Below are 27,969 nucleotides of genomic sequence, written 5' to 3'. Positions count from 1 at the left end.
TGCTTGCACAGAGGCACGCTGCATAAGGACCCGGGCGGAATCCGCATTGTTGTAGGAAACCCTCCCTTGCTTCTTTGGTAACCCGCAGAAGGGAGATATCTTCCAGTATTAAGTCCTGTGGGAAATGGAGGGAGTGTTTCAGTGCTGGTTTCCCCAACTGCATAGCGCGGCAGGCAGGAACCCCAGGAACCCCAGGGTTAACAAAGCCCCGAAACAGGCAGTCTAGCCATGAAGCAAGAAGCACCCTGCTCGAGCAGACCGCGGAAGGAAAGCCCAGGGTTAATTCCTGAGGGAGATGGAGGTGCTGCGTTTAAGAAAGCACCCCCCCTGCTCGAGCAGACCGCGGAAGGAAAGCCCAGGGTTAATTCCTGAGGGAGATGGAGGTGCTGCGTTTAAGAAAGCACCCCCCCTGCTCGAGCAGACTGCGGAAGGAAAGCCCAGGGTTAATTCCTGAGGGAGATGGAGGTGCTGCGTTTAAGAAAGCACCCCCCCTGCTCGAGCAGACTGCGGAAGGAAAGCCCAGGGTTAATTCCTGAGGGAGATGGAGGTGCTGCGTTTAAGAAAGCACCCCCCTGCTCGAGCAGACTGCGGAAGGAAAGCCCAGGGTTAATTCCTGAGGGAGATGGAGGTGCTGCGTTTAAGAAAGCACCCCCCCTGCTCGAGCAGACCGCGGAAGGAAAGCCCAGGGTTAATTCCTGAGGGAGATGGAGGTGCTGCGTTTAAGAAAGCACCCCCCCTGCTCGAGCAGACCGCGGAAGGAAAGCCCAGGGTTAATTCCTGAGGGAGATGGAGGTGCTGCGTTTAAGAAAGCACCCCCCCTGCTCGAGCAGACCGCGGAAGGAAAGCCCAGGGTTAATTCCTGAGGGAGATGGAGGTGCTGCGTTTAAGAAAGCACCCCCCCTGCTCGAGCAGACCGCGGAAGGAAAGCCCAGGGTTAATTTCCATTACCATTTCTGGGAGGCTGTGAATTCTCGAGTAGTTGCTGAAATGTGTGAGGAATGCTTGTGAGACTTTAAAATAACTTCAGATTATACACAATGGAAGCTCTCTTAAATGTATCATTTGCTGTTTTTTTACAGTGACCTTGAGTAGTCCTGGGCCAGTCTTATCAGTGACTGAAAGAAAGCTGCAAAACCTGAGGAGGAAACCGAACAAGAGCAAAGAAGAACTGGTGAAGGCAGTTATGAACCAGTGTGCAACAGAGAATAAAAATGCGCAGGAATGGAGAGAAAAGATGCATCACTGGAGGCAAACAGAAAGCAGGAGAAAGGCGTTGACGCTGAAGAAAACCACGAGGCAGCTTATAAACCTCATTGCGCGCCAAACAGACTGTATGCAGTCAATGGTAGCAATGCAGGCAGAGCACTACCGTGCCAAACCCCCACCCTCCCAAACCTCTTTCCCCTATGCACCAATGTCAGCTCCAAGTCCCGTTCCCCAGCATCCAGGTTCTTACCTACACCATCACCAGCTGCCCCCGACACCTGTACGGTCACCTATGAGCCCAGAGAACTACGACCCTTACCCTCTGCACTCAACCCCCATCACCATGCAACAGTACAATCCTGAAGTGCACAGCACTCCTGGCAGTACATATGAGAAACTATGAATGTACAGTTCAACAACCAACCCCCCTGCCCGTGTACTTCCTTTTTTTTAAATAAATGATTTCTTTGATTATGAATCAGTTTTTATTATTGCATAAACTGAAAGATAACAAACCCCAATGAAAACACAGGTAACAAACATCAAGGAAAACACAGGCACTGAAAAGCACTGTAACCAGTGCACGTCACTCCTGGTCAAGGCAAAAAAACATTACTGTTGGCTTTCAGCCTCAAATTTCTCCCTCAAGGCATCCCTAATCCTTGTTGCCCTGTGGTGGGCGTCTCTAGTAGCCCTGCTGTCTGGCTGTGCAAATTCAGCCTCCAGGACTTGCACCTCGTTGGTCCATGCCTGGCTGAATGCTTCACCCTTCCCTTCACAAATATTATGGAGGGTACAGCACGCGGATAGAACCGCGGGGATGCTGCTTTCCCCCAAATCTAGCTTCCCATAGAGACATCTCCAGCGAGCTTTTAAACGGCCAAAAGCACACTCCACAGTCATTCGGCATCGGCTCAGCCTGTAGTTGAAACGGTCCTGGCTCCTGTTCAGCTTCCCTGTATATGGTTTCATGAGCCAAGGCATTAATGGGTAAGCGGGGTCCCCAAGGATCACAATGGGCATTTCAACGTCCCTTACTGTGATCTTTCGGTCTGGGAAAAATGTACCTTCCTGCATCTTCCTGAACAGGCCACTGTTCCGAAAGATGCGTGCATCATGCACTTTTCCAGGCCAGCCTGTGTAAATATCAATGAAACGCCCACGGTGATCCACAAGCGCCTGGAGAACCATAGAGAAATACCCCTTGCGATTAATGTACTCGTAGGCTAGGTGGGGTGGTGCCAGAATAGGAATATGCGTCCCATCTATTGCTCCTCCACAGTTAGGGAAACCCATTTCTGAAAAGCCATCCACAATGTCCTGCACGTTCCCCACAGTCACGGTTCTCCTCAGCAGGATGCGATTAATGGCCCTGCAAACTTGCATCAACACGATTCCAACGGTCGACTTTCCCACCCCAAACTGGTTCCCGACCGACCGGTAGCTGTCTGGAGTTGCCAGCTTCCACATTGCAATAGCCACCCGCTTTTCCACCGTCAGGGCAGCTCTCAATCTTGTGTCCTTGCGCCGCAGGGTGGGGGCGAGCTCAGCACACAGTCCCATGAAAGTGGCTTTTCTCATACGAAAGTTCTGCAGCCACTGCTCGTCATCCCAGACTTCCATGACAATGTGATCCCACCACTCACTGCTTGTCTCACGAGCCCAAAAGCGGCGTTCCATGGTGCTGAGCATTTCCGTTACCGCCACAAGCAATTTCATGTCACCCGCTTTAGGAAAATCCATATCATCATCGGAATCCTCACTGTCACTTTGGAGCTGAAGGAGTAGCTCAACTGCCAAACGTGATGTGCTGGCGACAGTCAGCAGCAAATTCCTCAGCAGCTCAGGCTCCATTTCACAGCGTGCTGAACTCACAATGGCAAGAAACGTGGACGGCGAAACTGAGATTGCTGGGAAGTGAAGCGATGCACCACGGGGCGTTGGAACAGGAAGCGGAATGACCCACACACTTCCTTCCCCTTCCCACAATACTGAGCGCCAAAACGGCGCCAAAACGGGATGAGGTGCTCTGTGGGATAGCTGCCCACAATGCACCTCTCAGTACAGCGCTGGAAATGCTGCCAATGTGGCCACACTGCAGCGCTGGTAGCTGTCAGTGTGGCCACACTGCAGCGCTGGCCCTGCACAGCTGGATGACCAGCGCTGCAAACTACCAGCGCTGCAAACCGTAAGTGTAGCCATACCCTCAGTCCTCAGGTGCCCTCTGTGCACCAGTGTTCTGTCATTGCGTTGTTCAGAGCAGACTTTTTAAGCTCTTTAACATCTGAAGGCATTTGCAGTGCTCTGCTCACCATGGGGTTAAAAATGCTTTTTGCCGCCTTCTTTTAAACTAAACCCAGATTGTATTTGCGCCAGGCTGTTCCATGCATCCAGCTCACTGACACAAACCAACTGAAAGGATGTAGAGGAGCTTTAAGCTCTTTCTAAAGCTTTCCTCGTGTGGTTTCAGAAGAGAGGTAGTTGAGACACAGGCCTGATAATCAAACTCTGGGACTGTTCTGCAGCTTCCAGTTAAGCAGACAGCCCTACGTTCTTACTCAGTGTAGTGAGCACTGTATGTTCTGCTTCCTCCCTGGACCTTGTAGTTTCTAATGTGAAGCAGACACCCTTTGTATTAATCACCTGTATTTTGCAGGGTTAACAGTCTCCGTTCCTGGGATGGAGAAGGCCCTGCACCAGTACACCCTGGAGCCTTCTGACAAGCCTTTTGACATGAAGACAGTTCCATTAGCTACTGCACCAATCTTTGAACAGAAAGCAGGTAATATTCAGGCTTCCTTTAAGTAGCACCTACTAGAGAAGGGGCTGGCTTCATAGACCAAGCATCAAGGTTATGATCCCAATACTTGGGGGGACTTCCTGAAGTTGCATGCTCCAATCACAGCGGGGTCAGCACAACCATCACCCTTTGGAGACGGATACATTTAATACCACTTAACTCCTGGTGTGTTGGGTCTGATGAGGTCCTGTTTGCGTCTCCTTGACATTGGAGAGCAGGGCATTTTCCATAAGAAGATGTGGTTTGCCTGCCCCAGTGTCTTTGGCCCAGAGTCTTCTCTCCTACTCTAGTGCAGTGTTTGCTGCTGCCTTCTACCCCTGAGGCGCATGCATATCCGAGCTGCTGTGTGTGTCATTTATGAAGAGCTTCTGGATCTTTGTGGATTAGAAGAGCTATATAAACCAAAAATATTTCAAATGGTTTTGCCAGTTTTCTGTTTCATGCTTAACACATTTCTGATCTCTCTGTTTTAGAAATAACATTTTTATATAATTCTTTTGTGCAGTCCATTAGATCTTGGAGGCTGGGGGAAATGAATGATTTGGAATCGGATTAATGATATGGTCTCCTGAGAACAGAGTAAATAGTAAGCTGGTGCCGTATTAGAAATGGTAGCCTGTCTTATGCAATACTGTATTTATACAACATAGCTCTGCTGCTGTATTATGCACCATAGCTGGAGTAGTCGTGGAGTCAAAGTCAGACCTGAATTCCTAATATGTTTGGTGATGGCAACAGCGTTTAATTCCTGACTGAAGGTGGGGATCTGTTACCATTAATCTCTCTTCTCTTGGGAGGTCACAGATTGTGAGGAGAAGAGGCAATGCTTTGATTAGTGTATGTAAAAATTTGGATGAGAAACATGCAGTAAATGTGTGGAACACCTGACTGCTTAGTGAATCTGTAAGGGAAGATTTAATGGGGCCTGAAATGAGTGTCTGAGGAGCTTTACAACACAGTATCTTTGCTTCTCTTCTTGCAGAAATCGCACTAGTGGCCAGCAAGCCTGAGAAAGTTGCTCCGTCCCGCCACGACATATTCCAAGGTATGGGAAGGGGGGATCAGTGGGGTCTCCAATGCAGTAGTCCCCAAACTGTGGGGCATGCCCACCTAGGGAGGTACAGAGGGACGTTTCAGGGGGCACAGCAGGGCCCAGGTCAGCCCTCATGGGGGGGAAGGGGTGCCTGGAGGGAGCTCCGCTCCAGCCTTGCCCCCTCTCCCCCCCCAGCCCCTAGTCGTAGCTGTGGCCCCGCTCCTGGTTGCAGCTCGGCCACTGGCCCCCGCTCTCTGCCCCGGGCTGTGGCTCCATTTCCAGCCTCCAGCCTTGCTGTGACTCCATTTCTGGCCCGGGAGGGTGTGGACACATGCCATTACTGGGGGGATGGAGGATGTGAGAGGAAAAGTGTGGGCACCACTGCTCTAATGCTCGAAGACCAGTGGAGGGAGGTGTGGATGTGCCAAGTGTTTTACCACTGGTAGGGAAGGAGGCGATTCTCAAATCTGTCATCAAAAGGTGTCTAACACTGTCCATCTGTTTCTGTGCAGAGCAACTGGCTGCCATTCCCGAGTTTAAGAGCTTGGGTCCCTTATTCAAGTCATCTGAGCCAGTTCAGCTTACAGAGGCAGAAACAGAATACTTTGTTTGCTGTACTAAGCACGTGTTCACTAATCATATGGTTTTCCAGGTAAGACAAGTACATTTGCTGGCGTTCCAAAGGGACTCTTCAGAGACTGGGTATTTCATAAATGCATTGTGTGTGCTGGAGAAGAACATCCTGTCCTAGTGGGAGCTATAGTGGTTACCAAGTTGAGTATTTGTGATACCTGGAGACCTCCAGTCTTCTGCTTCTAGGCTAGTGAAGAGTAGTCTTGTCCTGAAAATCAAGAGTGCAGGAGACATGAGTCAGTCTGTAGAGTTCTCCCTGCCATCAGGACCACAGATGCGTGATTGGTAATGAGGTGGGATGTTCTCCATGTTTACAGCAATATGGTAGCTGATTTCAGAAAATCTTTAATAGAAAAGTGTTTGCTGCACTCAAGTCCCCTCCTTTCTATGCTTCGCTCTTGCAGTTCGACTGCACAAACACCCTAAATGACCAGTTATTAGAGAGAGTCACTGTGCAGATGGAACCGTCGGATGCTTACGATGTGATTCGCTCTATCCCAGCAGCCAGCCTTTCTTACAACCAGCCGGGCATGTGTTACACTCTCGTCCGACTGCCCCAGGATGATCCCACTGCAGGTACCAAATGGAAGGATAATGTTTTGCATGTGTAGGCCACTTGAATGAATTCTCAAAGAAACACTGGCAAGGTGCTTAGGATTTGCATTTAATGTGTTAATTTTGTATGTCTTGTATGTTAGATTCTACCATTGTTTAGTTTTTGTTTTCAAGTGTCAGTGTCACCAGTGTTTGTGTAGGATGTACAGTTAGTCGAAATAATATATACGCTTTGAAATACATATAACTACACTAGATGATTGAAAGAAAAATATGTAAAAGGAGGTGGAGCAATGCAGTTAATAACAAGGGGAAACTGAGTTTGTTTCCTTCTTGTTGTCTTGAGGTTATCAAAGCAGCAAACTGGAAAATATGGACACTGCCTGAAACTAAACACAGGAGCAGAATTAGCCTAATGTTGCCCCTTTTTGACGTGAGTGGCTAGCCAGAGTTTGGGGCCCTAGGGAATGATGGGAGTAGAAATTGTGATTAGTATTTCTTTGCCACAGTTTTGTTTATTTACAAATAATGTACAAAGCCCTACAACTCTGAATGCAGAAGGAATCAAATGGCACGAAACAGCTTCCTTTGCTCACAGCACCAAGAATGCTCTTTTCAGCCTGCCCACATCCCCCAGACCCACAAACCTTTACCCCGGTTTTTTCCGGAGTCGGATGCTTTGCTTTCAGCTGCTCCTTCTGTATGGCTACATCGCTCGCTCTCTGGTCTGTCTGTTCTCTGTGTTCTGTGCTCTCTCTCTCTCTCACACACACACTCACTTACTTACTTTTCTCAGTATAAGCCCTCTGTCCGAACTCCTGGGTTTGTTTACAACCCCAGTCTTAGGTGGAGGGCTTCTGGTTAACTCATCCTGACTGTTGCATTAATTCAACGGTGTGTTCACTCCTATTCTCAAAGAAGTTTGTGATCAATGCAGTCACCGTATGTCTCAGCATAACAGGCCCCACCCCCATCTTAACTCCACTCATTGTCCTGTTGGTGCCCAAAATGGTGGCGATGCCCTATGTGGCCCATTCCAAACAGAAAGAAAACCAGTTTAATAAATTACAAATGATACAAGGTTAATTATTTACACATGTGCTGTGTCTTTCTATCAAGATGTTTTCACATCACCATCCCAAATTGAGTCCTTATTTCCACCCAACCCCCTGTTCCCTTGTTTTATGAACTGAATGTAATCAGTTTTTCTAATTGTTCAATAAGGTAATGAACCAGATTAGCATCCCCTCTTTCATCAGATGTATTAGACATAGAATTGTAGTGACAGGGCTCGTAACACTAATTCAAATTCAAATGAAAACATGGCCAGTAAGATGGGCCTCGCAGTATCTCCAGGGTAAGAGATTGAGATGTTTTCCTAGTGCAGTTCTCGGTCCCATACACTGGGTTAAAATATTGATGTATGGGATTGAGAGAATTTTCTTCCAGGGTAGAAGAGGCTATTGTTTGACTTTCATTCGACTTTCATTCATATTAAAAATCCCACTGGGCTTGAGGTTAGTTTAACTTGGTTAAATGTTTGTGTTTGGGGCTGGATTTTTTTGTTACACTTTAATGTCATTAGGAAGTTTTAGAAGTGAAGTGGGGTTCGGGTTTCTAGATCATAGTCTGTATGGCAAGAGAACATTGCAGCGGTTTCTAATGGCTATGAACACCTATCTGAGCTGACTCCAAAGTCTTAAAGGGCATTGGCTGGTCCCAGTATTCTTTAATTTCTGCATATTCCCTGTCTGGGAAACTTCCCTCACCCTAAATGTAGTGTAAAATTCCCCAATAAACTCTCTCTCTTTAAATTGTGGTGTTAATTCCCAGGCTACCTGGGGAACCTGCTACATCTGTATCTTGGGGAGGAGATCATCAGTATGGTGCTATTGCTATTCCCTTTATGGGAAAGGAGAGCTTCAGCGCTCAGTTTAGACATAAGAAACTACGTGCTCTTGATTCTCTCTCCCCTTTTCCCAGTCGCTTGTACTTTCAGCTGCACAATGAAATTTACAGTCCGAGACTGCAACCCAAACACAGGGGTGCCAGAGGATGATGGCTATGACGATGAATATGTGGTAAGTTCAGTCTTGTTTGCTGCACCTAAAGTGTATGTGTCTTCCTGTCCCTGTGGGATTCTTATTGCTCTGCCGTAGTCTCCTTTTGTGTCTTCCCTGCCCCCCACTCTTTTCTTCTACCCTCCTGCCTGGAACACGTCCCAAAATCATTCCAGCTGTTCACCCTTTGTCTTGTTCAGGTCCCTCCTAAAACCTCGCTTCTGCCAAATCTTTGTGCGGTGACTCCATTTGTGTGACCCTGTCCAACCCTCCCCACCAGACTTTGTTTGCCTGCACTCTTTCTTGGGTCATGTCTACGTTCTAGCTTAGAAGCTCCCTGTGGCCAGGGGCGGCTCCAGGCCCCAGCACGCCAAGCGCGTGCTTGGGGTGGCACGCCACGGGGGGCGCTCTGGCGGTCGCTGGGAGGGCGGCAGGCAGCTCCGGTGGACCTCCCGTAGGCGTGCCTGCAGAGGGTCCGCTGGTCCCGCGGCTTCGATGGAGCATCCGCAGGCATGCCTGTGGGAGGTCCACCGGAGCCGCAGGACCGGCGACTGGCAAAGCGCCCCCCGCGGCATGCCGCCCTGCTTGGGGCGGCGAAATTGCTAGAGCCGCCCCTGCCTGTGGCTTAACTCTCTGTTCAGCGAGGTGCATGTGTTGGGATACAAAGTAACTCCTCAGTCTTCCCTTGTGCTGTTGGCTTCTTGCAAGGTAACTTCCCCTAGATTTATCATAGGATCTAGAATGTGACCTCCAGTTGTAGTAATTGAGCATGCTTCTTGGATGGCACCTCTACTAGGGAGCTCATTTCGCTCATATTTGTTTAAAAGTCTTAAGCCTTGCTAATAAATCCCGTAAGCATTACTTTGCCTCTACTTTCTAGGGCCTTCATGCCCATGTTAAACTGCAGCTATCCTGTGAAATGAGTCTAGTGTACTGGAGCTGTACCAGTCATAACTATATTGTATGCTGCTGTCTTCCTCCCCGCTCTGTAAACGTGTCTGCACTTCAAGCTGGAGGTGACAGTTGCAGCTGCATAGATGTATGTGCGTTAACTCTGGTCAAGCTAGTGTGGTAAAAATAAAGTGTTGCTGTGGTGGTGTGAGCAGCGGAATGGGCTTGCTGCCATGAGTACAGTCCCAACTGAGACCCTAGGGATGTACTCAGGCAGCTACTCGGCCCTGCCTCGGAGGCTGCACTGCTGTTTTTAGTGCACTAGCTCGATCTGAGCTAGCGTGACTACGTCTGCCCGAGATGGAAATTACACCTCCAGCTCCAAGTGTTAGACGAACCATAAGGTGAAGATCCTTTTGTGCGTGATTCTATGCAGCCTAAATTCTTCCTCATTTCTCTGCCAGCTGGAAGATCTGGAGGTAACCATGTCAGATCATATTCAGAAGGTCCTAAAGCCCAACTTCGCAGCTGCCTGGGAGGAAGTAGGCGATGACTTTGAGAAAGAGGAAACCTTTGCTCTCAGTTCAATTAAAACCCTTGATGGTGAGATGATCCCTTCTCCCCCTGGTAACCCAGACGGGACTCTGCCCAGCTGTGGAAACAATGTGTGCGGTGTTCGGGGAAAGACTTTTTATGCTAGTTTAGAAAGATCCTTCTGGGACCTGGTAAATTTGAGTACCCAGTGGGGCAGCTGCATGGCTGTGTGCCTCAGTGATGGGTTTGGAAACTGCACCTCCCCTCTGAAAATTAGTGGCTTGGGGGAAAGTTGCACTCTTCAGCAAGTATTTGTGATGGGGGGAAAAGGTTGGCAGGTTCCTGAGGCCTCGCACTCCAGTTAATGAGCTAGATTGGTTAAACCCTAAGTCATGCTCAGAACATGTTCTCTAACTGTGAATTAAAGTTTCACAGGAAACAAGGCATCAAAGTGTAAACAGACTATGTGAAAATAACCTTTTTTTTTCCTCTTTAAACCTCAATGCAGAAGCTGTCGGTAACATCATCAAGTTCCTGGGCATGCAGCCATGTGAGAGGTCCGATAAAGTGCCAGAGAACAAAAATTCCCACACGCTGTATCTAGCTGGTAAGCATCCACCACTGATGGGTTTGTTTCCGTACTCCTCTGCAACACTGACTTATTACACTGCAACTTCCTGGGGGCCAAGAGATTGTGTTTTCAAATACTGAGAGAGACTGGATTACAAACGATGTACAACAGCATGTTGCCTTTACAGGATGCTGTTAGGTGCACCTCAGACTAGACCTTTCCATTCTTTCTTTCCTTGCTGCTTTTTCTCAGCCGTGTGTATTAAACGCCTTTGTGAAAGGACCTAAGCTCCCTACCCATCTCCAGTGGCTTTCCAGGGGCAGGCCAGAAAACCCCAGAGCACTCCTCAGTTTCCCAGTGCACCTTCTTGCTCACTAAAATCCTGCCCTACCACTCCAGGCAGTTGCATTTGGTGAGCACACTCCCTGTTCCTCACACATTTTGGGGACCCATGAAATTGGACAGACTCAGCTTATTTCTACTCTGTCTTATTCTATTAACAGTAAAATACAAAATTGCATTAAAACGACAGTATCCAGTTCTAAGCGCTCAGATTCTGTATCTGCTCCGTGTACAGAATTCCTAGTGGCTCCAGTGGGAGTTTGTATATACAGTGACTATTAAATAGGGTTTGGAACACAATCCATAGTTCTGTGCGTGGAGCCCTAACCCTTAGGAAAAAGGGTAATTCTCCAGGGTTGCTTTAATGTCACTAGGGGCACAGCCGTAGGAGGAAAGGCTACAGTGAGTCCTGACAGGCTCTTCCTCTCTCAGCTCTGGCTTGGAACCCAGAGCAGCTCTGCTTATGGGCACGTAGCAGGAATGATCACTGCCTCTTTGGAGTGGTCTGGGCTTCAGGTGCTAGCCCTGTGTTTAATCCACTGTGTCACGCATCTTAAACCTGAATCTGTTTGACACTAGCAGTCTTTAAGGAAGGTGTCTGTCTGAATCGTGTTACTTGGCTGAAAGCTTGTGCTCCATTCTGTAGGTGGCTGCAGCTTAACTAATTCTTGCATTATCTAGGCTGCGACTGTACAGCTGTCAGGTTCACAGACCGGGCTTTAAGTCATTGAAGGGTAATTACTGGAGCTATTTCACTGTTAATCTACTCTGCAAAATCCTGCTCTTTGTCCCCAGGTGTGTACAGAGGTGGCTATGATGTGCTGGTGAGATCCAGGCTGGCATTAGGAGATGGAGTGACCATGCAGGTGACTGTCAGGAGCAAGGATGAAACACCAGTAGATGTCATCTTGGCCTGTGTAGGCTAAGTCATGCTAGTTTAATACCTGCAGGGGAATTTCACCTCAAGGATCTCAAACAGCCTGACTCTGTCCTGTCTGACTTTCTGCATGGAGTTTTTATTTTGTCATTTTGTATGAGGTTGCAGTAATGGCAGCTCTGGCTGGTCTCTGTAACATACACTTAATGCTGGGTCTCACCCCCACCCTGGTCATCAGTTATATGTTCCTCTGATCGATTGCATCTGTGGACCTTACAAGACTTGTTGGGGATAAAAACAAACTGGAATCAGACTTTTGTCAAAACAGATTTTTATTAACAGAAAATAAACATTGAACATTCCAGTTTCAAGTTGTTGAATTGTTGCTAATAAAATAGAATCTTTAAAAGTTTTGCCATAGCAACTCATAGTATAGTATTGTTGATCACATGGGAGAATAACTCTGCCAGCTGGGTTGACCACTGCTAAATCTGTTTGGTACAGCACAAGCAGCCCCTATTGGAAACCTTTCCTCTTGATGGGATGCTAGAAACTAGAAATCTGGTCAGTTGCAAAAAGCAGTGGTTCAGTCCCCTGCCAACTCGGCTTTACAATCAATTTTGTAATGTTTCTGCGTGAAAGCCATACCACCTCAGTGTTGGAACAAATAACTACAGTTTAGAAGTATGACATGACTTCAGTTCTGAACCTTCTTTTAGCCTAAAATTGAGTTAAATATGGTCCCTCTTAAGGGGAGGACTTGCAACTCTTTAGGAAAGAGGCTACTTTCCGTAGTATGAGGTCACATAAAGCCTCTGTATGCAGCAGAGCCAATACTTCAGGTTTTTTATACCTAAAACCACAGGGAATTATAAAGGGTAGTTATTGCTTTAATATTGGCAATCAGTCTTAGGATTGTTCTAAATTGTGTAGTATACACATAGCTTCTGAAAATAACACTTCAAGTAAAGAGCCCTCTTGACTTTATGCTTCAGGCTGATTCTGGCACTGTATGTACAGTAGAGCACATCTCTTCCAAGACACACTGGTGAGGCTACAATGCAGTTTAATTTGCACCTTGTTATTGCATTATGGAGTTGAGTACTAATAACAGAGGTTAGGTGGTGAAGGAAACTTGCCTTTTAGGACTGTTCCATCCTTACATTTTACTGGTACAACAGGGTTAGTCAGGGGAGATGCTGTGCCAGTAAAAGCCCTTCTGTAGACAGTTCTGCCAAGCTGAGCACTCTCACCCCAGTATAACTATTCACACAAAGGGGATTTTGCTGCCCTAACTAGAGCAGCATAGTCAATGTGTAGACAAGCCCTTCAAATGAAGAATTAGGTAACAAGGCCTGACAACTAATTACTAGTTCACATCTTTACAATGTAGGTATTTTCCCATTTTAAAACTTGTCTAGACAGTAGCTCAGTTAAATGCACTTTCAGAGAAGAGAAAAAGCTACTGTTCTGGAAACAAACTAAATGGCATGTGGTTGCAAATGGGGTACTGGCTTCCTGGGATAGGCTGGGCTTCTTCTGGCCGCAAGGACAGGGAAGGAGTCTTAGAATAGCATGATTAGCAGTGACCTACCTCTCCCTCACCACTAGTTCCCAACTGTGCCCTCCGGCCTAGGAAGTCAGCCCAGGGCCAGAACTACTATCAGTATCCCCTAACTTCCCTTGGATGTGCACATTGTCTTTCATGCCTCCCTTTAGGTTAATCCTTCCCAGTGTTCAAAGGTTCAATTCCTTACGCGTATGCAGCAGTCTAACATACCCAAAGATCACTCTGTACAGAACAGGAAAGTGAAGTGTCAGATCTGGAAATGAAAGCACCCTGGCTCATACAGTAGACACCACTGAGCCAAAGCATGAGAGGGAAAGACCACCTTGCTGCTCAGAAGGAGTTGATGAAGTTCAAATATGCATTCAGGAAGCCCATAGGATCTTCAAGCTGTGGATAGTGGCTAATGTGGTCATCCAGAACAGAGATGGTAGACATAGGAAGCACTTTCCTGTTGAAAGAATGCAACAACTGGTAACTGCATGCTCCATGGGGAGGCAGGCACTAAATCTGAAGTACAGGGAGTGGAGTAGACAAGTAATCAGACTAAGCTTCAAGGCTGCTCCAAGAGGTGGAGTGGTCCCTACAACTGCAATAAGATCTCTTGTGATCCTGTGTGGCCATTCTTAACCAAAGGGGGGACCTCCATTAGCATGGGCATTACATTATCACCCACTTAGTCTGCATGCTTTTATATCACTACTGCCAGGCACTGTGTCAAAATAAATAAATAAATTGGAATATAAATACTGTACTGACATTTCAGTGTCTAGTAGAGTGTATAAACAAGTCATTGTCTGCATTAAATTTTAGTTTGTACTAGGGCTGTCAAGCAATTAAAAAATCGTGATTAATCGCACTGTTAAACAATAGAATACCATTTCTTTAAATATTTTTGGATGTTTTCTACATTTTTAAATATATTGATTTCAATTACAATACAGAATACAAAATGTGCAGTGCTCACTTCTATTTGCACTGTAAAAATGATAAAAGAAATAGTATTTTTCAGTTCCTCATACAAGTACTGTAGTGCATTCTCTATTGTGAAAGTGCAATTTACAAATGTAGATTTTGTTACATAATTGAACTAAACAAAACAGTGTAAAACTTTAGAGCCTACAAGTCCATTCAGTCCTACTTCTTGTTCAGCCACTCGCTAAGACAAACAAGTTTGTTTACATTTACAGGAGATAATGCTGCCCTCTTCCTATTTACGTCACCAGAAAGTGAGAACAGGCATTCGCACGGTACTTCGTAGCCAGTGTTGCAAGGTATTTACATGCCAGATAAGCTCAACATTTGTATGCCCCTTCATGCTTCAGCCACCATTCCAGAGGACATGCTTCCATGCTAATGATGCTCGTTAAAGTGTTAATTACTTAGTGACTCAACTCCTTGGGGGGTGAATTGTATGTCTCCTGCTCTGTTTTACCTGCATTCTGCCATATATGTTATGTTATAGCAGTCTCGGATGATGACCCAGCACATGTTGTTAGTTTTAAGAACATTTTCACTGCAGATTTGATAAAACGGAAAGAAGGAACCAATGTGAGATTTCTATAGATAACTACAGCACTCGACCCAAGGTTTAAGACTCTGAAGCGCCTTCTAAAATCTGAGAGGGACGTGGTGTGGAGCGTGCTTTCAGAAGTCTTAAAAGAGCAACACTCCGATGTGGAAACTACAGAACCCAAACCACCAAAAAAGAAAATCAACCTTTGCAGGTGGCATCTGACTCCAGTGATGAAAATGAACATGCGTTGGTCCACATTGCTTTGAATCGTCATCAAATAGAACCTGTCATAGATGCATGAATCTGTAGTGCATTTGACATGTAAATATCTTGCAACGCTGGCTACAACAGTGCCATGCAAATGACTGTTCTCACTTTCAGGTGACACTAAACAAGAAGAAGGCAGCATTATCTTTTGCAAATGTAAACAAACTTGTTTGTCTGAGCGATTGGCTGAAGTAGGCTCTAAAGTTTTAAATTGGTTTTTTTTAATGCAGTTTTTTTGTACATCATTCTATGTTTAAGTTCAACTTTCATGATAAAGAGATTGCACTACAGTATTTATTAGGTGGATTGAAAAAAATTTTTACATTGCAAATATTTAATAAAAATGAGCACTGTACACTTGATTCTGTATTGTAATTGAAATCAATATTTAAAAATGTAGAAAACATCCAAAATATTTAATAAATTTCAGTGGTTATTCTATTGTTTAACAGTGCAATTAATCATGATTAATTTATTTGAGTTAATCATGAGTTAACTGTGATTAATCAACAGCCCTAGTTTGTACTCACTTCGCTAGTGCTTTTTATGAAGCCTGTTGTAAAACTAGGCCAATATCTAGATGAGTTGATCTACCCCCGGAAGACCTCTGTGTACCCCGAGGGGTACATATACCCCCGGTTGAGAACCACTGCCTTACAGTCTGGGGTGTAGTGTGATGATACACCTATGGGTTCTAGTGTAGTGAGATGCTCCTTACACTGAGTGAGAGCCAACTAAAGCTTCCACAGCCAGAAACAACCCCAGGAAGAGAGCTGCTCCGTCAATTGATAGCAAAGGTCTGGCACTTTTCAGGTATGTTTTACTTAATCATTAATAGGGAGGGCTGGAACAATCCTAGCCCTTAGATCAATTACACATTGAAGATCCTGCTGAGACTATAGTTTACCCCAAACCTATTCCTTAACTGAATCCACACCAGACTGGAACTCTCATCTGCTCTTGACAGATTCTTCCAAACTAACTTAAATTCCCTTTACAAATTCACATTCAGCAGAGGGAGATTTCCAGTTATTCCTGGTTACATACTGGAAACACTCTGAAAAGTTTAATGATCTCATACAGAAATGGAAAAAAGTCTAACGCTGTCATTTTCAAATAGATGATTAGTTCAGATCCTAAACTCAAGTCATCTAAAATGAGTGGTGTTCTGAGAAGTGCTGAAACTACTGCAGCAACCCGTGACTTCCAGTGCTTTCAATGAAGCAGCCACGGCATCAAAAGTCAGGCTCTAGCTGTGCTTAAAATGTGGCTTACCTGTAGAGCTGAAGAAACTCTGGATATGGATTCACAGGATCCAAGGGCCCATAGATTAGATGCACTGCAAACAGGAAGAACACAAACAGCTTCCATCCACAAAGTTGTCCACATGCACAATACCTTTACCCATGCAAGAAATCCCTCATTAAAGCCAGCAGCCACTGGAGAGGTGAGAACCTTTCTGCCTTGAAAGGGCATTCTCAAAAGGGCACAATGAGTGTTTACAACTAGTCGCGGGGGAGGGGGGGGGGTTATTTTTCACTAGGTTGTGCAGTAGCCAGGATGCATGGCCAGCACTGCAGGCATCTAGCGCACAGCTAGAGCGCAGTACTTGTGGGAGGTGAGTTCAGTGCTCCTGAAAGTGACGGGATTGATGAGTTGTGTCAACCTTGTGCCTTGCAGTTTCCCCCTAGATAGTCAGTCAAAGTGTAACATGCAAGCCTGGGCGGAGCGCACAGACTGCACACAAGTGAAAACCCAAGAGTGAGACCCTTGCATGCTGAAGAGGAAAGTCAGGCCCTTAAGGGCTTGTCTGCTCACATAGATTGGAAACGCTTCATCCCAGTAGAGCTAACACAGCACAACCCCCATCGGGTGGGGGCTGTTAGTACAAAGGTGCCTTCTTGAGCTACAGCTTATTTCTGTACAGGAATGAGAGCAAGTTAGACCATTATAAGGCACCTTTATACAAATGCTGCTGTGGGCACTAGATGTTTTGCTGCTTTGACTGGAATCAGTTTTTTAAAAAAAGAGTCTCCCCTCAACCATAATAGAACTGGTACCAAACCTATGCACAGCCCAGGCCTGACTTCCTCAGCCCTAGTTAAAGAGTTTGTTTCCATTTGAAAAGGAATGAGCACGCTGAGCAGCTTCAGATGCCCACCCAGCGCCGCAAGGGAATCCCATTTGTCCTTGCCAAGGGCAGCTCCCTTATACTTTGCACTGCTCTAGCCCCTTTCCCCCTTGGTTATCAAATCCCCCGAGGCAGATGTGGGGGTTCACAGAGGTTTTCCACCCTCCACTGAAATGCAGCCCTCCCTTGGGGCTGGGAGATGACATTGCAGCTGTTTAACAGAGCAGTCGAAGGTGGGGAATGACCATACACTAAGTCGGATTGTAACATTCCTATTTCTTCAAGCTGCCCTTCCCCAAAGCACATTACGCACAGCTCAGCAAGTGTCTCAGCAAGCGCCCTCCTCCCCCTCCCCATGTAACAAGGCTAATTAGATTAAACAAATGACCTATAATAAAGTCACAGGAAGCTCTAGAGGGGAAGTCATAGGAGATTGAAGATGCTGCTCTACTTCAAGGCAGGTTCCACTGAAATGAACATCCCCACCCCAACTAGCACCCAACCTTTCCCTGGGGGCCTGAAGTGTCTCCCAAGTTTGAGGAGGGCCCAGGCTTTTCAGGGGCAAACCTGACACCCCCACTAGGTGTTAGATCCTGCAGTAGGATCCAAGGTGCCTCAAAGGAATTAGCTTCCCCAAGAATTACACTGGTTACAATCCCGCCACTGGCTCCCCAGTGCCTGTGGATCCAGTTCAACTCCTCATCCGCGCACTCCAGGCTCTATCGCTCATTCCTCTCCCTGAACCACTGCTGCCAGCCTTTGTTCCCTTCTCCCACTCACGGCTGTGCATTCGTCCACACTACTGGCCCTCCCTACACCACTTCACTAAATCGTCCCCATGGCTCATCCAAATCCCTTCCAAGAACTCACTTCTGCCATTTTGCCCTGGCATTTACAACTAGCAGCAGACAGCAAGCAGGGCTGATATCCTGCCCACTCCAAAACTTCACCGCCAGCAGGGGCCCTTGGGTCCCAGTCCCTGCATTTGGCAACTCCAACAAGGATGTGTAGAAAAAAATCCAAGCTGTAAGGGACAGGCCTGCAAGGGCGCCAACATACACTCCAGTGTCACCTGGGACTAAAATCCAGGCTGGTCCCAGTGTGAAAGTGGAAAGATCTTACATCAAGGGCCGTGCTTGGAGGCTTGGACTCTGCAGGCCGGCTAGACACTGGTCAAGGAATTTCCCCAAACTAATAACTCAAAGGAAACTATTTTCTACTTACATGGAACAGAGGTGGATGTCAGAGCCCCAACCCAACGGTCTCTGTGCTTCTTTCTTTGATTTATATACTGTAAAATACTGAAGAACAATTGACTCATTAGAGAGATGACAGGGCTTGACCAAACAAAGGGACATTTTAAGCTACACTTTCAGAATTGGTCTAACAAGGATTAGCAGTAAAGACCTGCCCACGATCATGTTATCCAAGAGCGGCTGCCGGGCTCCCAGCAGGGAGCTCCCTACCCGGAACCCAAGGCGGCTGCCGGGCTCCCAGCAGGGAGCCAGGAGCCTCAGTGCAGCGAGGCTCCCAGCAGGGAACAGAACCTGGGCAGCTGCCCAGCTCGGAGCAGGGAGCTGGAGCCAGGAGTCCAGGCAGCAGCCTAGCAGGGAACAGGGAGACGGGAGCAGCCTGTCTGGGAGCAGGGAGCCGGGCGGCAGCCAGGCTCTAAGCCCCCACCTACCCCAGGGTGACAGCCCAAGCTGGGAACCTGGCTTTCTTAGCCATTTCACAGCTCCAGCAGGGTGCCATGAAACTGACAAGAATGACAGCCAACAGCCGAGGTAGGTAACTCACAGCGTCTCCACGGATACTGTGTCGCCCTAGCTACACCGACATAAGCCTCTCGTGGAGGTGGAGTTATGATGTCGGTGTAGCCGGGCACTTACGGCAGCAGTAGCACGTACACCGACATAATTCGGTCGACAGAAGCTGCCTTACGTCGACCTAACTCTGTAGCATAGACCAGGCCCGAGTCACGGGACTGGACCTTGGGCCTCAGTGATACCAACAGTAAATGGGGATAACGGCACCGACCTACCCTGCTGAAGTACTTTAGCTCACATTACAGAAGTACAAACCTGCTTTTAAACGTACAAGACTCAACTATTATTGCCACATATGCAGCTTGATTACCACTGTGAAGCACAGACTCCCTCCTCACGCCCCCGGGCTGCAGGCCGAGGCCAGTAACTGAGCTCACAGCTATTGGTTACCACGAGGCTGCTTTAAACCCCCCCCAAAGGGCTCTATTCCAGCCATCAATGCAAAACTAGGAATCCAGCCTCAGAAATGAGATCTCCCTACTGTGCTGGCGTTCTTGTACTGCCTCAGTGGAGGAAACTGAGTCGCAGACAGTCAGAGCTGAAAACTCCAGGGTTCATATTACAGGCAGTACACTGGGCTCTGTGTTGCCTTTTCACCTAGGGAGGAAGTGGTTTCAATTTACTACAGGAGAGGACACGGTCGTAAGGCACCTTCACAGGGAGAGGGCGTGTGAGAGAGGAAATATAATCACAGTATTTGGGTCTCTGTATCTTACTGTTACAACTTTAACTCCAAAGACTTCTACGCCCCCCTCCTCTCAGTGACAGCCAGCTACTCAGAGCCGGGGCTCTCGATCTGAGAGCTGCAATGCTCTTTTCACAAGGGCCACAACATTTTCTTACAGGAACTACAGCTTGCATTTCAAAAACAAGGTTTCTGGTTGTTCTGGTTGCAGAGACCCATCCAAACACGTACATCCACATTAGTTAGCTTTACTGAACATACAGCGCCAGGGAGTGCAAAATTCACATCACGATCGGCCAAAATCCACGGAAAGTCCTCAGTACCTAATGCAGGGCAGGAGATATGAATGGGGTTTCTAGACTATGAACCTGGCTCACAAAACCCACTCTGCTCCCATCCCTACCTTGTCTTGGTTGCACTGGTCTTAACTAGCAGAACTGGATAATGCAGCCATCTGGGCCAATCCCAATAATCCTCTTTCACCCTCCTCGTTTGGTCAGGGCTCAAATCCTACTAAAAGCAGCTAGATTGACTATAAACAACCAATTGCCGTATAGTCAGTTCCCATTTACTGACGGCAATCTATGTGGGCCATGGTTAGAGAGTTAGTCTGGTTCTTCCGTCCTCCAGCAACGGAGGCACACAGTATACCACAGCAGGGACGGCTGCATGCTAAGGAGACATGACAGGAATATATTGCAATGCATGTGCCAAGTGTGCAGAACTCCAGCTACACACACACACACACAAGCTAGTACAGGTGCAAATTTGCTAGTTCTGCTCAAACGTAACTTACTAGGAAAGGCACCTTTAACGGTGTCCTTTCAAAGGTCTCCTTTGGGTTGTTTTTCCTCTTCCCTCTTATCATCCTACTTAATATATCTTCAAAGTGCATTACAGACACTGGCTTACTTGCCGTCACAGCCTCTCTACGAGGGAGTGAAGTATGTATTAGCCCCGTTCTTTAGATGTAGAAAATGAGACAGTAGTTAATGATGAGCAGCAGAGGAAGGCCTGAAAGGGATTATTACTTATTTTATTAATAAAAAAGGGTATTTTTCTTGGGAGGGGTGGGGGGGTTACATTCTTCCTAGAAGACACTAGGCATGACTAGAGAACTAGAGATTTATGCCAAAGATACCACAGAAGTGAAATCCAATTAACTGAGGAGGGAGGTGATTTTTATTCTGATTAAAACTTTTGCTTGTTTCCTTTCATTAACACTTATTTGACTCAAATGCCTCCTGAACAAACAGCTGGAAGAACAGCTCTTGCGTTGATGATTTAATACTCCCTTCCCCGTTACTGATTAAACTGAGAGCCAAGAGAGCTCCCACTCCACATCTCTGTGTTGTCCAAGAAACGCCTCCCACCAAATCAGAGAGGACCAAACTTGGCAACCGTTATTCAAAGGTAAGCCACAAGCAGGAACCCCTTAACTTATTCTGAAGAAAAATAAAGTCAAGCTGCATCATACATGATCAAGAAAAAGAAAAAAAGCACAAGCCCGTTTCCCCCTTGGGCTAGTTTAAACTGACTTGTCCAAAGCCACAGAAAAAGTCAGTGGCAGAGCTAGATCTCAGGCATTCCTGGCCCCCAGACCACACTTCGGTATTTTCCATCATCCACAGGAATGTTCATGCAGTTTTACCACTCCTGTAGCGCAGAGCTTGTCAAACTCTTTCTCAGTGTGAACCATGCCTCTTTTCATCCTGTGGACCACCTCCTCCCCTCCCCATTCACAACTGCATGGCCCATCTCCTCTCCAAACCTCAATCCCATTTACAGCTGGGCAACAGCCACATGCCAACAGCTACATTGGCTAGTACAGACAGGCTGGCCTCTTCTCCTCCTTGGTTCCAGCTATTTCTATAGGCATTCGGGCTCTTCTTTCATTGCCTGGAGGAGGGCTCAAGGAAGACAAAGCCTTTGTGGAGACACTAAATGAATTCTTTGCATCAGTCTTCATTCCAGAGACTGTGAGGGAGAGTCCCACACCTGAGCCATTCTTTTTAGGTGATAATCTGAGGAACTGTTCCAGATTGAGGAGTCAATAGAGGTGGTTTTGGAACAAACTGATAACAGTAATAAGTCTCCAGGACAAGAGGGGATTCACCCAAGAGTTCTGAAGGCACTCAAATGTGCAACAGCAGAACTACTAACTGTGGTATGTAAATTTTCACTTAAATCAGCCCCAGTACTGGATAACTAGAGGGTTGCTAATGGAAGGCCAATTTTTATAAAAGGCTCTAGAGGCCATCCTGGCAATTACAGGCTAGTAAACCTAACATCAGTACCAGGGCAAATCGGTTGAAACTATATTGAAGAACAGAATGATCAGACACATGGACATGCTATGTTGGGGAAAAGTCAACACAGCTTCTGTAAAGGGAAATCATGCCTCACCGATCTATGGGAATACTTTGAAGATGTCAACAAGCATGGGGACAAAGTGGATCCAGCTGACACAGTATTCCTGGATTTTCAGAAAATCTTTGACAAGGTCTCACATCAAAGGCTCTTAAGCAAAGCTGTCATGGGATAAGAGGGAAGGTCCTCTCAGTAAGTGGTTAAAAGATAGGAAACAAAGGGCAGGAATAAATGGTCACTATACAAAATGGCAAGGCCCCACAAGGATCTGTACTGGGACCTGTGCTGTTCAACAGATTCATAAATGATCTGGAAAAGAGGTTAACCAGTGATGTGGCAAAGTTTCCAGATGATACTAAATTATTCAAGATAGTTAAGTCCAAAGCTGACTGAGAAGTCTTATGAAGGGATCTCACAAAGCTGGGTGACTAAGCAACAAAATGGCAGCTGACATTCAATGTTGATAAATGTGAAGTACTGCACATTGGAAAAAAATAATCCAAACTATACATACAACATGATAGGGTCTAATTCAGCTGTTAGTACTCAAGAAAGATCTTGGACAGTTCTCTGAAAACATTTTCTCAATGTGCAACGGCATTCAAACAAAGCTAACAGAATGTTAGGAACCATCAGGGAAAGGACAGATAAGATGACAAAAGGTACAAAGAAGGGCAGCAAAAACGGTTAGGGGAATGGAATAGCTTCCATAGAAGGAAAGTTTAAAAAGGGGCTGTTCATCCTAGAAAAGAGAGGACTAAGGGGGGATATGATAGAGGTCTATATAATCATGAACGAAGTGGAAAAAGTGAGTAAAGAAGTGTTCTTTACCCCTTCACATAACACAAGAACCACCCAATAAAATTAATAGGCAGCAGGTTTAAAACTAACATAAGGAAGTACTATTATACACAACGCAGAGTCAACCGGTGGAACTCATTGCCAGGGGATGTTGTGAAGGCCACAAGTACAACTGGGGTAAAAAAATTAGATAAGTTCATGGATAATAGTTATTAGCCAAGATGATCGGTGACAAAGCCCATGCTTCAGGTGTCCCTAAGCCTCTGATGGCCAGAACTGTGACTGGACGACAGGAGATGGATCACTCGATAAAAGCCATTTTGTTTATTCCCATGAAGCACCAGGCACTGGCCACTCGTATTCTAATGTGACCAGGCAGCTCTCTGCAGACCACCAGTAAGTGCTCCATGGCTCTCAGTTTGGAAATACAGGGATGAACTGGTGCGAGACATCAACAGACAAGGAAATTAGAGAGCAACATACCTGTCAACAACAAGGTTTCCATCATTGGTCCGGATTGCTGTCCACATGTCCCAGTATTCCGCCGCTGAAGGCTGTGTATACGGACCAAAGACTGCCCCAAGTCTGAACAAAATGCAGAGAGGCATGAAGATCTTTACAGTACATATCCCCTCCCGGAATAAACAGGATATAACACCACTTAATACCGGACACAAAAACTAGTTTCAGGGCAAAAGTGTCAAATGATTACAAGATTCGTTTGTAAAATACACAACCTTGGAGCACCCCAAATTATCCAAATTAAAAGGACAGTGTCAAATTTAGCAGTGATCCCGAAGTGGGGAAGGAAAGGTGTTTCAGAGCATCTAAAACGAACAGAAATTTCAATGAATTGTTTATGGGAGAGGACAGTGATTTCGTTGTTGCTGTTCCCCAGGCAGTGCTGGAAAACCAGGTACAACAGCATTGTACTGGTGTCAAAACCAGCTGTGGATCTCTGAGGTCCATGCTGAGTGTCGGGGGGTGGAGGGGGGAGTGGAAAGAGAGAAATCTCATTTATTTAGGTCACATCTGAAAAACCTCAACCTAGTAAACTGCATGGGACCCACCCAGAACGGGGGCATCTGAATTCAAATCCCAGTGGGATCAAATGGATCTAGGCCAGTGGTCACCCACGATCGACGGGTCAATCCTGGAGCCTCTGCCAGTTGATCATGATCTCTGGGCCACTACAAGTCTGGCGGCGCAGCGGGGCTCAGGTGGGCTGCCTGCCTGCTGTGGCCCCACGCCACTCCCAGAAGTGGCTGGCTGATGGCATGTCTCTGCGGCCCCGAGGGGGGTAGGGGGATGCGTGAGATGGCTCCACGCGCTGTCCCTGGCCCCAGCACCGTCCCTGCAGCTCCCATTGGCCACAGAGACGTGCCAGCAGCCAGCTGCTTCTGGGAGCGGCGTGGTGCCACAGCAGGCAGCCTGCCTGAGCCCTGCTGCACCATCGGCCAAGAGCCACCTGTGCGAAGTGCCTCCCAGCCAGAGCCCGCACCTCACACTCCCTGCTGCACCCCTGTCCCAGCCTGGAGCCTCCTCCTGCACCAAACTCCCTCCCAGAGCCCACACCCTTCACCCTCTCCTGCACCGCAATCCCCTGCACCAGCCCAGAGCCCCTTCCTGCACCCAAACTCCCTCCCAGAGCCCACACCCCTCACCCCCTCCTGCACCCCAACCCCCTGCACCAGCCCAGAGCCCCCTCCTGCACCCAAACTCCCTCCCAGAGCCCCCACCCCTCACCCCCTCCTGTACCCCAACCCCCTGCGCCAGCCCAGAGCCCCCTCCTGCACCCAAACTCCCTCCCAGAGCCCCCTACACTCTCCCCTTCCTGCACCCCAAGCCCCTGCGCCAGCCCAGAGCCCCCTCCTGCACCCAAACTCCCTCCCAGAGCCCCCTCCCCTCACCCCCTCCTGCACCACAACCCCCTGCTCCACCCCAGAGCCCCCTCCTGCACCCAAACTCCCTCCCAGAGCCCACACCCCTCACCCCCTCCTGCACCCCAACCCCCTGCACCAGCCCAGAGCCCCCTCCTGCACCCAAACTCCCTCCCAGAGCCCCCACCCCTCACCACCTCCTGCATCCCAATCCCCTGCACCAGCCCAGAGCCCACTCCTGTACCCAAACTCCCTCCCAGAGCCCACACCCCTCACCCCCTCCTGCACCCCAACCCCCTGCACCAGCCCAGAGCCCCCTCCTGCACCCAAACTCCCTCCCAGAGCCCCCAACCCTCACCTCCTCCTGCACCGCAATCCCCTGCACCAGCCCAGAGCCCACACCCCTCGCCCCCTCCTGCACCCCAACCCCCTGCGCCAGCCCAGAGCTCCCTCCTGCACCAAACTCCCTCCCAGAGCCCACACCCCTCACCTCCTCCTGCACCCCAATCCCCTGCACCAGCCCAGAGCCCCCTCCTGCACCCAAACTCCCTCCCAGAGCCCCCACCCCTCACCCCCTCCTGCACCCCAACCCCCTGCGCCAGCCCAGAGCCCCCTCCTGCACCCAAACTCCCTCCCAGAGCCCCCACCCCTCACCCCCTCCTGCACCCCAACCCCCTGCGCCAGCCCAGAGCCCCCTCCTGCACCCAAACTCCCTCCCAGAGCCCACACCCCTCACCCCCTCCTGTACCCCAACCCCCTGCTCCAGCCCAGAGCCCCTTCCTGCACCCAAACTCCCTCCCAGAGCCCACACCCCTCACCCCCTCCTGCACCCCAACCCCCTGCACCAGCCCAGAGCCCCTTCCTGCACCCAAACTCCCTCCCAGAGCCCACACCCCTCACCCCCTCCTGCACCCCAACCCCCTGCACCAGCCCAGAGCCCCCTCCTGCACCCAAACTCCCTCCCAGAGCCCCCACCCCTCACCTCCTCCTGCACCCCAATCCCCTGCACCAACCCAGAGCCCCCTCCTGCACCAACCTCCCTCCCAGACCTTGCACCCCTCACTCCTGCACCAGGCTCAGCCCGGAGCCCCCTCCCACACTCCGAACCCCTCGGCCCCAGCCCAGAGCCTGCACCCCCTCCTACACCCCAACCCCCTGCCCCAGCCCAGTGAAAGTGAGGGAGGGTGGGGGAGAGTGAGCGATGGAGGGAGGGGGGAATGGAGGGAGCAGGGCGGGGCCTCGGGGAAGGGTGGGGTTAATCTTAAATTCAAAAAAGTGATCTTGAGCGTAAAAAGGTTGGAGAGCCCTGATCTAGGGTGAAATCCTGGCCCTAATGAAGTCAATAGCAAAACTGCCACTGACTTCAGGAAGGTGAAGGTTTCACCCCTAATGCTTAAACCGTAACTCTGCGTGGCTACAGATGAGGGAATCCTGGGACTGCCTCTCCATTTTTCCTGTTCCAAGTCCTGACTGGTGTGTCTTTAAAGGAGTTATATTTGTTGTTTGCAGGCAGCACCTTTAAGAATCATAGAAATATAGGGCTGGAAGGGACACTGAGAAGTCATCTACTCCAGCCCCATACACTGAGGCAGGACCAAGTAAATCTAGAGCGTTCCTAACAGATGCTTCTCCAACCTGTTCTTTAAAACCTCCAGTGACAGGATTCCACAAGCTCCCTTATCATTAGAAAGTATTTTCTAATATTTAACCTAAATCTCCCTGGCTGCAGGACACGGAGAACAATTGATCACTGTTCTCTTTATAACAAACCTTAACATATTTGACCACTGTTATCAGGTCCCCACTCACACTTCTTTTCTCAAGACTAAACACGCTCAGGTTTTTTATACTTTCTCACAGGTCAGGTTTACTAAACCTTGAATCATTTTTGTTGCTCTCCTCTGGACTCTCCCACACCTTTCCTAAAGTGTGGTGCCCAGAACTGGCGCTGAGCAGTGCGGGACAATCACCTCCCATGTCTTATATACGACTCTTCTGTTAATGGACCCCAGAATAATATTAGTCTTTTTTGCAACTGCATCATATTATTGGCTCATTCAGTCTGTGATTCAATATAACCCACAGCTATTTTTCAGCAGTGCTACCACCTAACCAGTTATTCCCTATTTTGTAATTGTGCATTTGATTGTTCCTTCCTGCTTTGCACTTACCTTTACTGATTTTCATCTTGTTGATTTCAGACCAATTCTCCAATTGTCAACGTCGTTTTGACTTCTAACACCGCCCTCCAAAGTCCATGCAACACTTCCCAGTTTGGAGTCAGCCACAGATTTTATAAGCACACTTTCCACTCCATTATCCCATTCACCAATGAAAAGATTGACTAGTACTGGACCCCTAGGGGACCCCAATAGATATATCCCCCCCCAGTCTGAACTATTGATGATGACTCTGAATGGTCTTTCAACCAGTTTTGCACACACTTTATAGTAATTTCAACTAAAACCACATTTTTCTAGTTTTCTTAGGACAATGTTGCGGGACCTAGTGTAAGGCACCAAATCAGAAAGGGAAATAAGTTGTTTAGACATGAACAGAGCTTCCAAGTAAAGTCGGTCTCAACTTCAGAATATCTTCAGCATAACACGGTACATCTGCCTACCACCGATGAACTGGATGGAACGACAGTGAGCGACTGTCCTCTACATGTATGAACAAGTAGCCATCTAGTAACTACAGCCTACAGAGGACGCATGACTTAATACTTTTATACAAGTGAGTGTTTCCTGGGTTATACTCCTACCTAATCTATACATTGGTCACAACAGGGTTGTCCCCTACAGTGTGTGTGGTGCTCAGAACACCAACTCACCCTCTGGAGAAGAAGTAGTAGTTCATTAGCCGCGTGATGATGGGGGACAGTAGGCCACCATCCTTGAGAATCTTTGGCAGAAGAAAGGAGAAAAACGCCATTAAATGCCATATAGACAGCAATGAGCCCTTGCCTGTTCAGGGGGCCTTTCCTACAGAGCTACCAGGCCCCCATGAGCCAGCAGTCTTACAGAACCACCATTTCCCCACAATCCCTGAAGTAAACCCATTGTCACTGCTAGATTTTACAAAGTTAACAACACACTGAACCAAAGCACCTTCAGCCACTGATCCCTTTAGGCCATTTGAACCTCAGATCAAAGACACTAAAGCCAAGACTTGAGAAAACGACTAGGCACCTAGTAACCAGAAGCAATAAGTTTTTTGGGGTTTTTTTGAGGAGGTGTCAGGGAAGGATAAGCAGCCTTGTTGGGATGAGCAGCTCACCCATCACTAAAGAGAATGGGAAAGGTGATGGGATTCCTACCAGAAGCTCCATCTTTCACATCAGCATCTGGACAGTCGGTGTTTGATAAATCTGAATCCCTTCCCCCTTCCAAGTCCCACCTGCTTGTTACTGTACGAAGAAGGA

At 47.9% G+C, this 27,969-nt stretch overlaps 2 protein-coding genes across 2 annotated transcripts in view; one reads left to right on the top strand and one right to left on the bottom strand.

Moving 5' to 3' along the window:
* COPG2 (COPI coat complex subunit gamma 2) overlaps positions 1-11,866 on the top strand; it is a 46,063-nt gene extending 34,197 nt beyond the window's left edge. Inside the window, exons 17-24 of the mRNA XM_045028475.1 lie at positions 3,863-3,988; positions 4,989-5,051; positions 5,552-5,691; positions 6,077-6,248; positions 8,211-8,308; positions 9,643-9,781; positions 10,221-10,319; positions 11,421-11,866. Coding sequence (XP_044884410.1) covers positions 3,863-3,988; positions 4,989-5,051; positions 5,552-5,691; positions 6,077-6,248; positions 8,211-8,308; positions 9,643-9,781; positions 10,221-10,319; positions 11,421-11,551 — 968 coding nt within the window. The 3' untranslated portion in view covers positions 11,552-11,866. The remainder of the gene's footprint in view (positions 1-3,862; positions 3,989-4,988; positions 5,052-5,551; positions 5,692-6,076; positions 6,249-8,210; positions 8,309-9,642; positions 9,782-10,220; positions 10,320-11,420) is intronic.
* Positions 11,867-12,013: 147 nt separating this feature from the next.
* MEST overlaps positions 12,014-27,969 on the bottom strand; it is a 29,053-nt gene continuing 13,097 nt past the window's right edge. The window contains exons 8-12 of the mRNA XM_045028483.1: positions 27,379-27,449; positions 23,149-23,250; positions 18,208-18,284; positions 16,128-16,191; positions 12,014-13,520 (exon numbers count right to left, since the gene is read on the bottom strand). Of these exons, the coding sequence (XP_044884418.1) occupies positions 13,403-13,520; positions 16,128-16,191; positions 18,208-18,284; positions 23,149-23,250; positions 27,379-27,449 (432 nt within the window). The 3' untranslated portion in view covers positions 12,014-13,402. The remainder of the gene's footprint in view (positions 13,521-16,127; positions 16,192-18,207; positions 18,285-23,148; positions 23,251-27,378; positions 27,450-27,969) is intronic.

Source organism: Mauremys mutica, chromosome 1 (assembly GCF_020497125.1).
Source record: "Mauremys mutica isolate MM-2020 ecotype Southern chromosome 1, ASM2049712v1, whole genome shotgun sequence".
NCBI classification, from domain to species: Eukaryota; Metazoa; Chordata; order Testudines; family Geoemydidae; genus Mauremys; species Mauremys mutica.
The sequence above is the reverse complement of the archived record's forward strand: the minus strand, read 5'-3'. Positions and strand labels throughout refer to the sequence as shown.